A 15942-nucleotide genomic window follows, 5' to 3' on the forward strand; every position below is an offset into this window, starting at 1 on the left:
TAATTCATTGAATAATTAATGGATTTTAAATATTTTTTATATCATCGTTTAATCAAAAGTTAAGAAAATTTATTAATTATTAAAAATAGATGCTAAAAATAATTTCTGATTAATTTTTTTTTTTGCTAAAATAAATATGATATCAATTCAAACAGCACATTGAAATCAAAATAAGTGGAACCATAATTATATCGAGATAAAACAGTTTTTAGTAATATAAGAAATTTATATGAAATTTAATTTAAAAGATTTATTTTGATTAAATTTTTTTTTATCATTGATCAATGATAAAAAAATTTCAACTTGTAAAATAATTAAAATAATTATTACAATTTAATCTATAAAGTATCTATAAAAGAGAGTACAGCATATATAAATATATAAAAAAGTATATAAATATTTAAAAGAATAGGCAAGCAAAATAATTAATTTACAAGAATATATAAATATATAAAAGTTAATTTAAATTTTTTATAATTTAATCTATATAATATAATGATTTAGGTAAAATTAACAAAGTTTACAACTCATTGTCATTCATTTTTCAATAAATAAATGGTTGGTCTAATTATATGTCTCCAGTTATTTTATATTATTAATGCGTGGCTTAAATAAAATAAAAATCTGAATTTTAAAAACTAAAAAGAGGATGAAAAGAGCATGAAACATACATTGACCTATGAGTGTTATTTGAAGGAGAATATAAATGGAGATGTCCATTTTTTTAATTAATGTAGAAAGATCCAACTAATGTCCTTCACCGGAAAGTATTTTCAAAAAAATAAAAAATGATTTTTATATTTTTTCTTAAAATTTTTTATACTTTTATTCATATTTTGCTTTTTAATTTAAGTATAATTTCAGGAAAAAAAAAAAAAAAAAGCGGAGCGAAGCTGTGCACTGATTACTGACCAGTATCCTAACTAAAAACTCCACGTGTCATACTTGCTGCATTTACACTCTCTTTTCTTCTTCTTTTGTTTGCATTTTAAAATATTGATTCTGTTTTGCTTTTCTTTTGCCGTACAGATACGGGCCTCTGATTTATCAGTATAAACCAATAGGTAATTAATACGAATATATATATATATATATATATATATATATATATATATATATATATATATATATATATATGTATATTAAATAGTATAGTACATATTTCTTTAAAAAAAAATACTGTACAATTCTTGTTTAACGCTTTTACTCTAGATTTTTATTGAGTAACGGTAAGCCAGTTAATTGTTCCTCTGTCACATAATAATTGTGTTTAAAAAGAAAAAAATTATATAAAAATAATTATTATTTTAGTTTTAATATATTATGATTATATTTTTTATTTATATCTTTTACAATATTAATGATATGGACAATAAAAATAAATTAATAATAATAAGATTCATTTTATAAAATTATTATTAGTTCTGCGAAATAGACTAGGATAACAATAATAATAGTATAAAAATATTTAACTTTCTTCATTATTATTAATATTTTTTCTGGTTTTTGAAAGGTTATTTTATCTTCTGAATTCCATCATTACTTTATCACTTCCTCTCTCTCAATTTATTTTGATTTTAAAAAAATATAGAGAGGCACTTGTCGAGTATCAATAAAGATTATATATATATATATATATATATATATATATATATATATATTGATTAAAATAATTTATTTTCTTAATTTCTTCATCAATTTTAAAATTATCGTCTCTTTCGATTATCTCTATTTAATATAATAAAACATTGGTTTTTAATAACGAAAATCTTCATTATTTTCTTTAACTTATGTTCATTTATAAATTTTATTTGAATTTAAAACTATTCACGCAATGCGTGAAAAAAAGTTACCAGTATATATATTTATAAGTTTCTGAAAAAAAATTTAATATTTTTTTTCTCCAAAATACTCTTATTTAATATTTATTACTAATGATGTTAGTATCCAATATCAAAGTATTAAATAAGGATATTTTAATTTAAGTATAAAAATTTTTAGTTTTATTAAATATTTCTTAATTCTAATGTAATAACTTTAAACATAAAAAATATAATAAAAAAATAAAATCTACCATTAAATTTTTACATTGGCAAAGAAACTAATTTTTTTTAATCATGTTCAAACCAAAGGAACCTTCGATTTTGGCGGAAAGCCACACAATCCTAATTTACATAGAGTAATGATATAAAAATATTTGTTTATTTTAAACACTTCACTAATAATTTTTATTTTATTTTATCTCTTCATATTACATAACAAAACTTTATTATACTTATATTTTTTTTCTAATTATTATCTCTTATCTCTTATGGATAAGTCAAGGACTTTTCATCAAACATTTTTCATCCACATAATATTAATTGGTAGATTTTGAAGACGTGTTGACTTACAATACTTAAAGTCTTCCACTAATAACAAACCATGCCGGCTTGACTCATAACTTTGCATAGGTAGGCGCTTACATCACAGAAATACTTTATCAAAATGATAGCATTTTAATAAACAAGAGCATTTGAGAATTGAAAATAGTGTCTGTTATTCGACCAATCTAAATCCAAATGGCATCCCAAGAACCTCAGCTTCACTTTGTTCTGTTTCCTCTCATGTCCCCAGGCCACTTGCTCCCCATGACAGACCTTGCAACAATATTAGCACAGCATAACATCATTGTTACCGTAGTCACAACCCCACATAACGCTTCTCGTTTATCAGAAACCTTTAGTCGTGCTTCAGACTCAGGGCTTAACCTCAGATTAGTTCAACTCCAATTTCCATCCCAAGATGCTGGATTTCCAGAAGGGTGTGAGAATTTTGACATGCTTCCTTCAATGGGTATGGGTTTGAATTTCTTCCTTGCTGCAAACAACTTTCTACATGAACCAGCAGAGAAAGTGTTTGAAGAGTTAACACCAAAACCAAACTGCATAATCTCTGATGTGGGTTTGGCATACACAGCCCACATCGCCACCAAATTCAACATCCCCAGAATTTCTTTCTACGGAGTTAGCTGCTTCTGTCTCTCGTGGCAGCAAAAGTTGGTCACTTCTAATCTTCTCGAGAGCATAGAAACAGATTCAGAGTACTTTCTGATACCTGACATCCCTGACAAAATTGAGATCACCAAAGAACAGACGTCAAGACCAATGCATGAAAACTGGAGCGAGTTTGTCGACAAAATGGCGGCGGCGGAAGCGGTTACTTATGGCGTGGTCGTGAATTCTTTTGAGGAGTTGGAGCCAGCATATGCAGGGGATTTCAAGAAGATCAGAAACGATAAAGTGTGGTGTGTTGGCCCTGTTTCACTCAGAAACAGGAATCAATTGGACAAGGCTCAGAGAGGGAACAAGGCCTCAAGTGATGCGCACAGTTGCATGAAGTGGCTTGATTTACAAAAGCCAAATTCAGTAGTTTACGTGTGCCTTGGAAGTATATGCAATTTAATTCCGTTGCAGTTGATAGAGCTTGGTTTGGCCTTAGAAGCATCTGAAAAACCATTCATTTGGGTTATCAGGGAGAGAAATCAAACAGAAGAGTTGAACAAGTGGATTAACGAATCAGGGTTTGAAGAGAGGACAAAGGGAGTGGGTCTTTTGATTCGGGGTTGGGCTCCTCAGGTACTAATACTATCACACCCTGCAATTGGAGGGTTCTTAACACACTGTGGTTGGAACTCTACCATCGAAGCAATATGTGCTGGAATGCCAATGCTTACGTGGCCGTTGTTTGGGGATCAATTCTTCAATGAGAAGTTCATTGTGCAGGTACTAAGAATTGGAGTGAGAGTTGGGGTGGAAACTCCTGTGAACTGGGGCAATGAAGAGAAAAGTGGGGTCTTGGTGAAGAAAGAACATGTTTTGAAGGCTATACAAGTCTTAATGGATGAGGGAAATGAAAGGGAAGAGAGAAGAAAAAGGGCTAGAGAGCTTGCGGAGATGGCTAAGAAAGCTGTAGAAGGAGGATCTTCTCACTTCAACGTAACCCAGCTAATACAAGATATCATGCAACAGTCCAACAAAGACTAGTACTAACGATCATCTTCGGTTATCAAAGGCATATTAATATATATACACTATTTCAGAAGAAGTTCCTAATTAGCTTGCAGAGGGTTGTAACATATACTGTGTGGCAAGCCTGTGAAGGCTCGAGGAAGAAGAGTATCCTGTGTAAACTCGAGTGATTACTGTAATAAATTAATCCTACTGGAAACAAAGAATGGATATAATCATATAGACTAAGGATTTGAGGGTGAAATATACCTTGAGCTAATTGAAGTTTTAATTTTATATGTTTGATATCAAGTTTAAGCAAGGCCACCTTGAAGGACTAGGGAGGCAAGAAACAAATTTAATATTTTCTGTGTTAGATGTGGCATCTGAATCAGCAATTGGTTGTTGCTAAAATGGTGTTGCTTCTTGTGAAATATACATATCCTCTATCATGGGAGAATGATCAACAATTGATACTGGTGGAGCATGGTATATGACTTTCCTATGCTAATGCTCAAAAGAATCAACATATATTGGCTCAAGTTGAACTAATACTCCTACAACCATATGAGCATCTGATCTAGCATCTTGTTCATTATCCAAAGAAGCTTCAACCGCTACCACTTCCTTGTTTTGAGTTGATACGTCTTCATCTTCTATGATTTTAAAATCTCAGTTTCCCAGAGCGTGTGGATAAACTTTTATTTAGAAGTAGTATTAAGAGTAGGGATTGCATGACTACCTTGTCTGTTAGTTAACATTAGATCTTCCCTTTGTGCTTATAATATTAAAATGTATTTTATATTACATCGAGTAATATTTAGCAACGCATTACCCAAATAATGAGACTGATATTTATTTAAAGTTTTTCTTTAACCAATGCTTTATATAATTTTGTCCCTTTATCCAATATCATAAATTTGATCACAACACATAAGACATGTCTTCGAATAGAGTTCAGTTATTTGTTTCTAAACACTTGGGCGAATATGATGAGAACAAATATGATGAAAATTTTATATCGTAATGCATTTTCCACTCTCATTCTATCAAAAGGAGGCTTTAGAGAATATCACTAATGTTAGTTGATTCATTAAATGTGTTATAAGTGGACATCATCAGCAAAAATATAGGGCAAGAATCCTTTGGCACGCTCACACACAAATCAAGATAACAAAAGATACCAATATATATCTTACTGATTTGCTAATAAGCAAATAAGGAACTTTTCATGAAATAAGATATATAAAATATATGTTTTTGATAACTGAAGATAATCCTTAGTCTTTGTTTTTTTTTACTGTTGCATGATATCCTGGATTAGCTGGGTCACATTGAAGTGAGAAGATCCTCCTTCTACAGCTTTCTTAGCCATCTCCGCAAGCTCTGTAACCCTTTTTCTCCTCTCTTCCCTTTCATTTCCCTCATCCATTAACTTCTCTATAGCCCTCACAACATCTTCCTTCTTCACCAAGACCCCAGTTTTCTCTTCATCGCCCCAGAGTACCTGGCTTTCCACCCCAATTCTTAGTATCTGCACAACAAAACTCTCATTCAAGAACTGCTCCCCAAACAACGGCCACGTAAGCGGATATTGCTTCTAAGGTTGAGTTCCAACCGCAGTGTGTTAAGAACCCTCCAATTGCAGGGTGTGATAGTATCAGTACCTGAGGAGCCCAACCCCGAATCAAAAGACCCACTCCTTTGATCCTTTCCTCAAATCCATATTCCTTAATCCACTTCAATCCTTCCCTCTTGGACTGGTGTCTTGCCTATTACTTGTTAATTAATACTTGGCTGAAAGAAATTCAGGGTTTTGTGTTGCAAAACCAAACAATAACAGTGTACATTAAGCTTGTATATTTCTTGCGAATAACAATAATGGAAGCTACGAATTCAATCCTTCAGAACTTTTAGCCTTCAGTTGGGTTAAAATAAATTAAGAGCATAAATAGTTTTAGCAGATATATTTTTTAGTATATCAAGAGTACTGCAGTGAGCTATGCCAAAGTGACATTTTAGGACATATGTTGGCATCATGAATATATTCGTATGCTATCAATCTCATGAAACGAATCACACACGGCATATGTGATTATTCAAAATTCTCGCAGAAAGGAAAACGACGTATGTTCAAACACCTACATAAAAGAAAAAATTAGAGAAAATGAGAAATACCCCATGAAACCCTTAATTAAAAAAGAAAAGAAGAAAGTTTTGTATATCTTTTCCTCCTAAGTTTTTTTTTTTTTTTTGCAAGGCAAACTGACAGTCCTTTTTTTCGTCGGCTATATACTCATTTTTTTTTTAACAGGACCAAACAAGAGAACCTTATTCTCTTATCAGTTTCTTTCTCTCCTCTTTTACCAATATCAAACACTGTTAACTGTTAAGCTGCGTAAACAATATTTTTTTTAACTTATGAACGAATACTAAAATTACTTTTTAAGTTTTTAAAATCTTTTAGAAAAAATCCATACATATATTATCCAGTATATTAATCAATTTAAATGTATAGTCATCGATATTGTAATGCATTAAAAATTGTAAAGCAAAGCCTACATACGCAGTCAACGAACTAATATCCGGAAAAAGATATTTTATTTTTCAAAGCACTTGTCCGAGATCAAGAACTTCTGAACTTGTATATTAAACCAAAATCAAAATAGAACACCTGAAATTATGAATGTGTTGGATAAATGATTTCAATCATAATTGAATTAAGTTTTAAAATTGTTCGACTAACAAATTTTAAACTCCTTTTTAAATGATATATGATAGGCTCAGAATTGAAGCAGTACTTAAATTAAAAATCAATTATTTTTAAACGTGAAAGATAAAATCAATTGCAATAAATAAATGAGATAAAGGAAGAGAGAATTACAAACTTAATTTATACATTACATTTGTAAATTCTTTACAACTTTTGAACAAAGCTTTAGATTCATCACCCTAGTGTTTAAAACCCTTACAAGTTAAGAGACGAACAGTCTCTTAATTACAATTGAGTTTTTGAAATGTACAGAAAAATTTCTCTCTTTAAAGTAGATAATACAAATTAAAGGTCCTAAAAGAATTCTTAATAGATTTAAGAATGTTTGACCAATTTGTTTTGAAAGAATTTTTACAATTAAGTTCTTTAAGGATATTCTTTATATCTTCGAATTAAAAGACATACATATATATAAACCTTTTTGTGGCTGTTCAAAAATAATTTGAAAAGATGTTTTTTTGAGATTCTTTCACTAGTAATGAATTACTTTCCTGCTAATCGATTACTGAAAACTTTGTAATTAATTACACACTTCATTAGTTAATGATTGAAAATTCATTTTTTCCAGTCATGATGCTGATATGAAAAAACAGAATCGTAAGTCACCCTGCGTCCATGGCATAGACTGGCACGAGCACAATATTCCCCATCTCTAATCACACCTCGTAATCCCGAAGCCTATAATAATGACAATAAACACACAACATATCAAACTATCAAATCTAAACAATGTGGGCAAACAAAATACTAAAGCAACCTTTTTCAAACAGAGCACCGAGCACCATCTAGAACGATAATTATGAAATAATTTCACAGGTCCGAATTCTTAGATGCTCAAAGAGCTAGATATAATAATACTAATAGCCGTGTCCCACTTTGAAAAGGTTATTGAATCTTAACGCTTCTCCTAAGTTCTAATGGTTCAATTAATTAACTAACTATTCACTCAATAAGTCCCAAATTACTTCTTTTTAAATAAATAAGACGTGATACAAACTTTTTTGGTTGTGGAGAATATCCCGACTCTGTCAGACCTAGAATCAGTCACTAATGACTGGAGGTATGAAAATCCATTTATAGAGCTGATTTTTTAAAATAAATTTTCTTTGGTATACAGAAATTTGACTTAAGGTGGTGTGATTCAATTGGTCCAATAATGTGTGTGAATTGTTGTAAAGTTTCTGATTGCTTCTGATATTTGACATTCATGCTACACACTATGTTAGTGACGTGGCACAATTTGTCTACTACTAAGTAAAAAATAAGTTTACCTTCAATTTAAAATACATTCTAATATTTCCCACTAAAATTGATAACTAACATACAGTCTTACTATGAAAAAAAAAGCAACTTCTAATATTTATTTTTTCCAGAATGTAATCTTCTTCCATCACGCAGAGCATATGAAAACGAATGAACCTTCTTAATGTGATAGCAACAACAGCCCAGATAACACCAGGCCGACAGGAACACACAAGAAACCAACATACCTGCACGATTACATTTGATTGCACCCTTTTGGAGAGACCCTTATCGACTAACATTATCCATTTTGTTACTAGCCATTATACTAGTTGTTATTCTGTTATTCCTTTCTGTTATCGCTGTCATCGCTGTCCCATTTCTGTTATGGCCTTAAGGGTCAGATCATCGGCGTATATCACTATAAATACATCATTTCAATGAAATAAAAAAAAGAATTAAGAAGGTAATCATTAATGTAGTTTAGCATAGCTAGCTTTGTCTTCTATTCGCAACAATTTGGTCTGACTTGTCGTCCTGCCTCCCACGACTGCCTCTACTTGCCGGAACCCCTACCCACTCACTATAGCCACCAGACCACCCTAGACTGTCTTGAAGAGGCTGTATACCACCTCACCCCGACCCTATCCACCATGACCACCCAAACTTTGGAGATGACCACCAAGACTCTAGAGATGACCATCAAACTTGACGTCATCCTTGACTGGCTATCCGCTCTCACACCCAGTCCCTTTCATCCCAACTCATTCCCAACAGACACACCACCACCAATGGAGACATTAACAATAGAGCCACAGAATACAGAAATTGACCTCCTGAGTCTTCGCTCCGCTTTCATCACCACCGTGGACACCAAGAAGCGCATCAACCTCAGCCCCGCAATGCAGTTACGCATGCTTGAGCATGCCGACTCCATCTCCCTCCATTGCCGACAACCCTGTCTCTCCTCTCTTAATCTCTCTCCCTCTCGCTCCTGTGACGGCCAGAGGAACATTCGCAGTCACGATCTCTCACTCGGTCCCTGTCGGGCTCCTTCTTGTATCTACCGATCTCACTGTGGATCACGTCGTCGACCCTCAACCTCTTGCTCTGTCCATCATCGGCAATGATGTCCGCCGCCACACACGCCACCACATCCACCACCACCACCACCGAAGCCACCGCCTCCACCACAACCATGGCTGGCACAGGCTGAACTTCGTCCACACAAATGTTACGGCCGTCAACATTGAAGCCAAATCATTTTAACAAAAGGGTAGCCACTTGGGGTAGAAGACTGTAGATTCCGAATGCAATAGCCTTCATCAACTAGACCCAAAGAGGCCCACAAACAAAGCAAGTTTACTCACGTACCTTTTTTTTTTTTTCTATATCCATCCCTGTTCAGCTTGTTTATATTGTCCAACCTTGAGGACAAAGTTGGTTTTCCAACGGTGGATATTGATAGCAACAACAGCCCATATAACACCAGGCTCACACGAACACACAAGAAACCAACATACTTGCAAGGATTACATTTGATTGCACCCTTTTGGAGAGACCCTTGCCGACAAACATTATCCATTCTGTTACTAGCCATTATACTAGCTGTTATTCCTTTCTGTTATGGCCTTAAGTGCCAGATCATTAGTGTATATCACTATAAATACACCATTTCAATGAAATAAAAAAAAAAAAGAATTATGAAGGTAACCATTAGTGTAGTTTGGCATAGCTAGCTTTGTCCTCTGTTCTGTTCGTAACATAATGCCACCCATGTAAACCACCGAGACGCCATCAAGAAAACCTGTATCCAAAAGCTCCTTAGCAGTCATAGGCTTCCTGTTGATCACAATCTTCTTCGACATCTTCAACTCCATCTTGTTCCTCGGAGCTCCCAATGCAGCACCGTTGATTCCACTTTCGCCATTCTCAACTACCTGCTCCGACTCACTCACCACCGTCTGATCACAACACTCAACCTTCGCTTTCAACTCCGATTGCCGGCACCGCTTGCGCGTCCTCGCAACCACCTCTGTGGACTCATTCTTCAGCTTCTCACACTCTCCGTTCTCCGTTTAAACTTCAACCTTCGCGTCCTCCTTCAATTCCGCGCGTTCTGAAAAACCGTTGCACGAATCGAGTAACCTCTTGGCGCAAGTGTAAACAATGTAAACATCACCACCGAAACTTTCCGAGGCTGATCCGTCGAAATGGTCGCGGATTCCGGTTCCGGCTTCATGGCGGCATCCATGGACGGCTAAATCTGCGAGAAATCGAAATGAACCCTAAGCGACGGAGACGAGAATTGAATTGAGGAAATGATCATAATTGAGCATGAGAATCAGCGTAGGGGTTTTGCTTTTGATTGGATTGCAAGAAAAAGGGAGCAAGAAAGGAGAAAAGGTTCCACTGGTTTCACTCACTCTCACTCAGTGACGCACACAAACAGAGAAGGAGAATGAGACAGATAACGTCGTAAAAGATGAGGTTTTAAGGAGGGGGAGAATGGCAGACCGTAAATAAAATTCATCAAATTAAAACGAAGTCTTCAATTGACCGAAATGCCCCCTGTCAGTTCGGAAATCAAATTATAAAATATTTAATTATTTAAAATTATTTTTAAAACTGTAAAAGATAGATTAAAGAGATAAGCAATATTATGTGTGTAAATAAAAATAAAAAGTGAATGGTTTAAGATAGTAAAAAAAAATCTTAGTATGTACCAAACAAAAAAAAAAAAGGTAGTCATAGGTTAAGTTTCAAGTAAAAAGAGGAACGCGCAAAGATTGCTTAAGCATGTCACGAAAAAAGTAAATAAAATGAAACGCCGTTTGATGACCTGATATCACAGTTCCCATAAAAAGGAAGTAACTATGCGTTAGTGGTGGATCCGATATCTTCCCTTTTAAGTCACACAAAAAATGGCTTCAGGTTTACGTATGATTAAACTGTTTTTGTGTTTAACAAATACTAGTAGTATTTTATCGGTTTGGTTTTTTATTTATTTAAAATATTTAATTAGGTTATTCTATTTTTAAATGTCTTTTTATTTTTTAAAATGCTACAATTAGATCATTTTCGTCTAATTGAGATTGACCATTAATTTGTGATTTCTGACGATTTTCATTTTTTTTTTTCTGAGGGAGAGAGGAAACGACAAGTCGTGGCAAGTTCCAACATGCAAATAAAATCTGCAGGTTAATTTTTGAAACTGCTATTTTACCTTATTTCCTGGGAGGTTGCAAAACACGCGTGTTTACCACACTAGATAGCGGAGAGCTGCTTTAACTTGAAAAAAATGTCTTTTACCCATTGCTGCCATTATGTTCAATTCTAGACTAAAATGTAAGAACTAAGAAGCAAAATATCAAGGTCAGAGCCACTTACCCAAGTGAACACAACAACAACATACTGTGACAAGAATTCTCTAAAAACCAACATTTATTGGTTGCCTACTATATATAGTAGGCAGTATCATATCATATATGTTGATAGTGATACACTGATACATATAAAATGCAGTTCTAATTGAAGCACAAAGTACAAGATAACAAAGAGTACAGTATATAGTACATAGTATAGGGATATTATATACTATATTGCCAAAGTTCCTTCGAGAACTTGATTCACACACAAAGTGAAGTGAGTTTGAGGAATTAATTGGAAAATGCCAAAGGATGGAAGTTGCCCTTTTCGAGGGAATTCGCCCTTAAGAAGGACGGTTCGTCATTCCCAGCAATCTTTTAACTTATTACATATTCTTTCTCCACCATGATTGAACCAAAAGGAAACATTGACAAAAACGCACCATCTATGAATCTCCACCACCTCCACTACCACAGAGGGCAGCGAGGGTTATTCGAGAAGGGGGTGCAGTTTGGAGAGGGTTCGAGAATGAATGTTGGGTTGGGAGTTATAGAATGAAAGTGTGAGATGACTTATGTATATAATAGCTAGTCTAGCTAGTGTGAGGGGGTGGCTTTTTGTCTAAGGTAACATAAATAAAACAGAAACATGGCGAAATGGAGATTCTCAATTCAGCATCATCTAAAGCATATGCCTCTGCCACCTCCATTGCTCTCCACATCTGATATACACTTTTCCATAAATCTCACATCATACGTATTTTCTTTTTGGCATTACACGATGGACCGTTTCCAAAATGATTTAGTACATCCTTGGATTAAACTTTGCAAAATTAAGTTTAGGTTAAATTTATGTTTGAAAATTAAATTTATAAAAGCATCTTAAGTCTTACTTCTCATATATACTAAGTTTCCAGACAAAAATATATTCTCAAACATACTTTTAAGAAATAATCAAATATGATGTTAAGCTTATCTTACTCTCAAATGTACTTTTGAAATCCTTCCACCAAAAATCCAAACACACCCTTAGTTGGTACATAGTATCCCCCTATGGCACTATCTCTAAGCTTTCTCCTAACTAGCTACTTAATTGAGCAGTTGAGGTATCGGTTTCTTAATTTTTACCTAAACTACTTGAATATATATATAGTATCCTTTCTACTTGCCCAGTTCATCACTCGAGTTACATTAGTTAATTACCTAATTATAATACCTAATCTACCTTTAGGAAAACACTCATTTATAACAATTATGAGTAGGAAAAACACGGATAGAAAAAATTCAGATAGACATGTGTTTTCTTTCTCATCACATCAACACTGGTCCACGTTTAAGCCAATACAGATATTTATAATTAACTTCTTGGTACTTACATGCAACTCTATTTGCATTATGAATTAGAGAAGGACTTCCACGTATAATGGTATATTGTATGTTAATTATGTTAATTCTCAACTTATTATACTGACTTGAGCGTGGATTCTAAAATTCCTCAGAGCACCATCTCATTAGGAATACCTGATTCACAAAGATTCGTGGATTGTATATTGTGATGTGACTGCAATTGCGTTAGATTAAAGCGTAATATTAATATTACGAGAGAAATGCTTAAAATACAATCAATAACACACTTTCTGTTCTAAATTAAAATTTATTAAAAAATTAATACAATATTATGAGTAAGATTTATTAAATAAAAAAATATGTACACAATTTTTTGTAATTTTAATAAAAATTCAATAAATCGTCTAAAAAAGATTAAAAAAATCAATCAACTGTGAGTATATTTAAATGAATATATGAGAAAAGGTGTGTTGCTGGTTTTCTCATGACAATAAAAGTAACTTAAAATTGTTATTCACAAAGGTTGTTAGAAAGAGAGGGGTCCCTAACTTGCTCTATTTCAGAAGGGATAGCAATAGCACACTTGTCATAACTCATAAGGCCTTTGAAGCAGGGGAACTAGGGATAACAAATTTCATACACTATGATATTTAGTCTGCATCAGAGGTTTCTGTTGTTGTGCTTCAGTATGTGACTAAATAAAGATTGCAGAAAGAAACTTCATTTCTGGGGAGGAATTCAAGCATTTGTGCGCCAAATCCCACCACATTATTTCATTATGTAGCCGAAGTTTGGCTGTGATCTTTGATAAATTACAGACAAATGCACTGATGCAACTGTAATTGGAATAACAAAAACCTAAAAAATTGATGTTGTGGAAGCAATTGCAGTCATGGATCACTTTTTGAAAATAATATTCCTTGCACATTTATTGCTCTATCACTTTCTTACACCATCAATACTGGCAGCAGCTTAATTTGTTAATGACTTCTGAATAATAGTTACTCATCAAACTTAGAATAACATAATGAGCTGAAATTTTCCTTATTGTTGTTTGCTTGACGTATAAGTTTCATTTCTTTCCCTTTATATTTTTCACACTAACAAGGTTTCCTCTGTAGTAGTATTAAAAAATAAAAAGTAAAAGACAAGAACAAAAAGAACAGCACCTAGGAAACTAACTGTTTTCCTGTCTTGCATGTGCATTAGGAGAAGGGATGGGCAAAAGGCATAAAAGGAACAGCCTCGGCCACGCGTCACCGAATATTTTATTGTTAATTTAGGCAGTTATGTACTCCTTTACAAGGAAAAGAAAATATGAACTTTAAAAAGGTTTTAGTTCTATTCAAATGTTAGGTTGTTAGGCTTTCATTTTCTTCCTTTTCCTCTTTTTCCTATATATCTTAATCTTAGTGATTTATATTCTTTAATCTTTATGACAACTGCGGCATCATTCTTAGCTCCCTTTTAGATATACTATATAATCTTCATTTCATTGAGTAATGCATTCCTTGACTAGAGGATTTACTCCTTGAAGAGTATCTTGAGACCAGTTTTAAGTACTTAATTAGGGGGTTAAGAAAGACTCCCCCGTGATTAGCGAAGAAATAAGTGGGTTTACACAAATCAATAGCTGATTCAAAACAAATGAATGAAACGCATAGTGTGCACGTTAAGCCAACCAACTATATATTATGAGAATTTTGAGATTTTTTTTCCTTCTAATTTTCTAAAATAACTTTTGGAAAAGGACAGAACCGTTATATAATGAACAGATTTCACTTAAAGGGCAAAGTAAATAATTTAACTGTGTTAATATAAAAAAAAATCTGTCAAAAGCAAAACTAAGTTGATTGGCACAAGCTACAAATATTAGTGTTGACATGAAGGTGGTCAGGTGGATATGTGTTGATGTGTGATGAGAAAATAAACATCTCCTGATGAGAAAACACTAGTAGAAAGAATGGATATAATATCATTATATTAATATCGATTTTTTAGAAAATCGATATTAACAAAAGCACGGTAGCATATTAGTAAATAACATGAATTTGTTAAAAACTGATGTTAACAACTCATGTTAACATCGGTTTTTTCCAAAAATCGACGTTAACAAACTCATGTTAACATCAATTTTTTTGGAAAATCAATGTTATTTTAGTTAAATTAAATTTGTCTTTTCCTCTTCTCATGCTTATTCTGAACTATCTCTCACTCTCACTCATCTTTGGCACTCTTGTTCTTGCTCCATCCCTCACCTCTTGCGCTATCCTTCTTACTCTCACTCTCACGCAACCTCTGCGGCAGTGCAGCCATATCGTTGTCATTCTCACTATCATCGCATTCTCGCACTCGCGGTTGCGTTCTTCCAATCACTCTCGTGCTATCATTCTCGTTCTCTCACTCACTCACGAAAGTTTAGTCTTCTATAAATGCTTGTTTCTGTGTTTGGTTTTGATGGTGATGGTAAGCGAGAAGCTAGGGCTCGTTCTTGGTTTTGATGGTGATGGTAATGCTTGTTTCTGTGTTTATGTGCATATTGCTTCTTGTTAATGTTTGTATTACTAACATAAAAATGTTTGTTTCTGTGTATGTTACTAAAAATATATGTTATTTTCTGGATATATAAATACTAATATTGGGACTTTGTGCATATTACTAACATGAAAATATTTGTTAATGAAACTTTGTGTTGATGTGAGAATTCTACCACAACCTTAGGCCCCCAAAATAGAAATATCATTGTTGGTTTTCAAAATAGGAATATCTTTCTGTCACAGACTTTGTTTATGCTGGTGTTAGAATTCTTGGTTTTGCATATTTATTGGTATCATGTTGTTATGTCAAATGTATCAAGCATATTATATTAGTTGAATGGAATAAGCTCCTACATAAGCATGGTGCATAGTCAGTTTGTGAATAGATAACTCAATGGATTTAGTTGGTTTGACAAAATCTACTTAATGGCATGTTTATATTGTAAATGGAGTTTAGAAATGATGGATGAAGATCAATAAAACTAGAAGGAAATGGCTAGCACAATGACGAAGATTAACAAAAAAACAGAAAAAATATTCAACATTGTTCATGTTATGGATCAGGTTAAAAAATTCAAGACTATTCTCAAATAAACATGACATGATATTTGCTTATATTACTTTACTTGTTAAATGTAGTTTTATGGTGAAGTCAATAGGTCATTTGTTGTAAGATGGAAGGATGA

At 33.3% G+C, this 15942-nt stretch overlaps 1 protein-coding gene and 1 pseudogene across 1 annotated transcript; one reads left to right on the forward strand and one right to left on the reverse strand.

The window, feature by feature from the left end:
• The first annotated feature begins 2434 nt into the window (after positions 1 to 2434).
• Positions 2435 to 4254, forward strand: LOC112997714 (UDP-glycosyltransferase 73C6). Its single transcript, XM_026127899.2, has one exon. It carries the CDS (start codon positions 2562 to 2564, stop codon positions 4023 to 4025), a length of 1464 nt encoding a protein of 487 aa, XP_025983684.1. The 5' UTR covers positions 2435 to 2561; the 3' UTR covers positions 4026 to 4254.
• Positions 4255 to 5216: 962 nt separating this feature from the next.
• Positions 5217 to 8920, reverse strand: LOC106798266 (UDP-glycosyltransferase 73C1-like; annotated as a pseudogene).
• Between the last annotated feature and the right edge of the window lie 7022 nt (positions 8921 to 15942).

This window comes from Glycine max, chromosome 3, assembly GCF_000004515.6.
Source record: "Glycine max cultivar Williams 82 chromosome 3, Glycine_max_v4.0, whole genome shotgun sequence".
Lineage (NCBI taxonomy): Eukaryota > Viridiplantae > Streptophyta > Magnoliopsida > Fabales > Fabaceae > Glycine > Glycine max.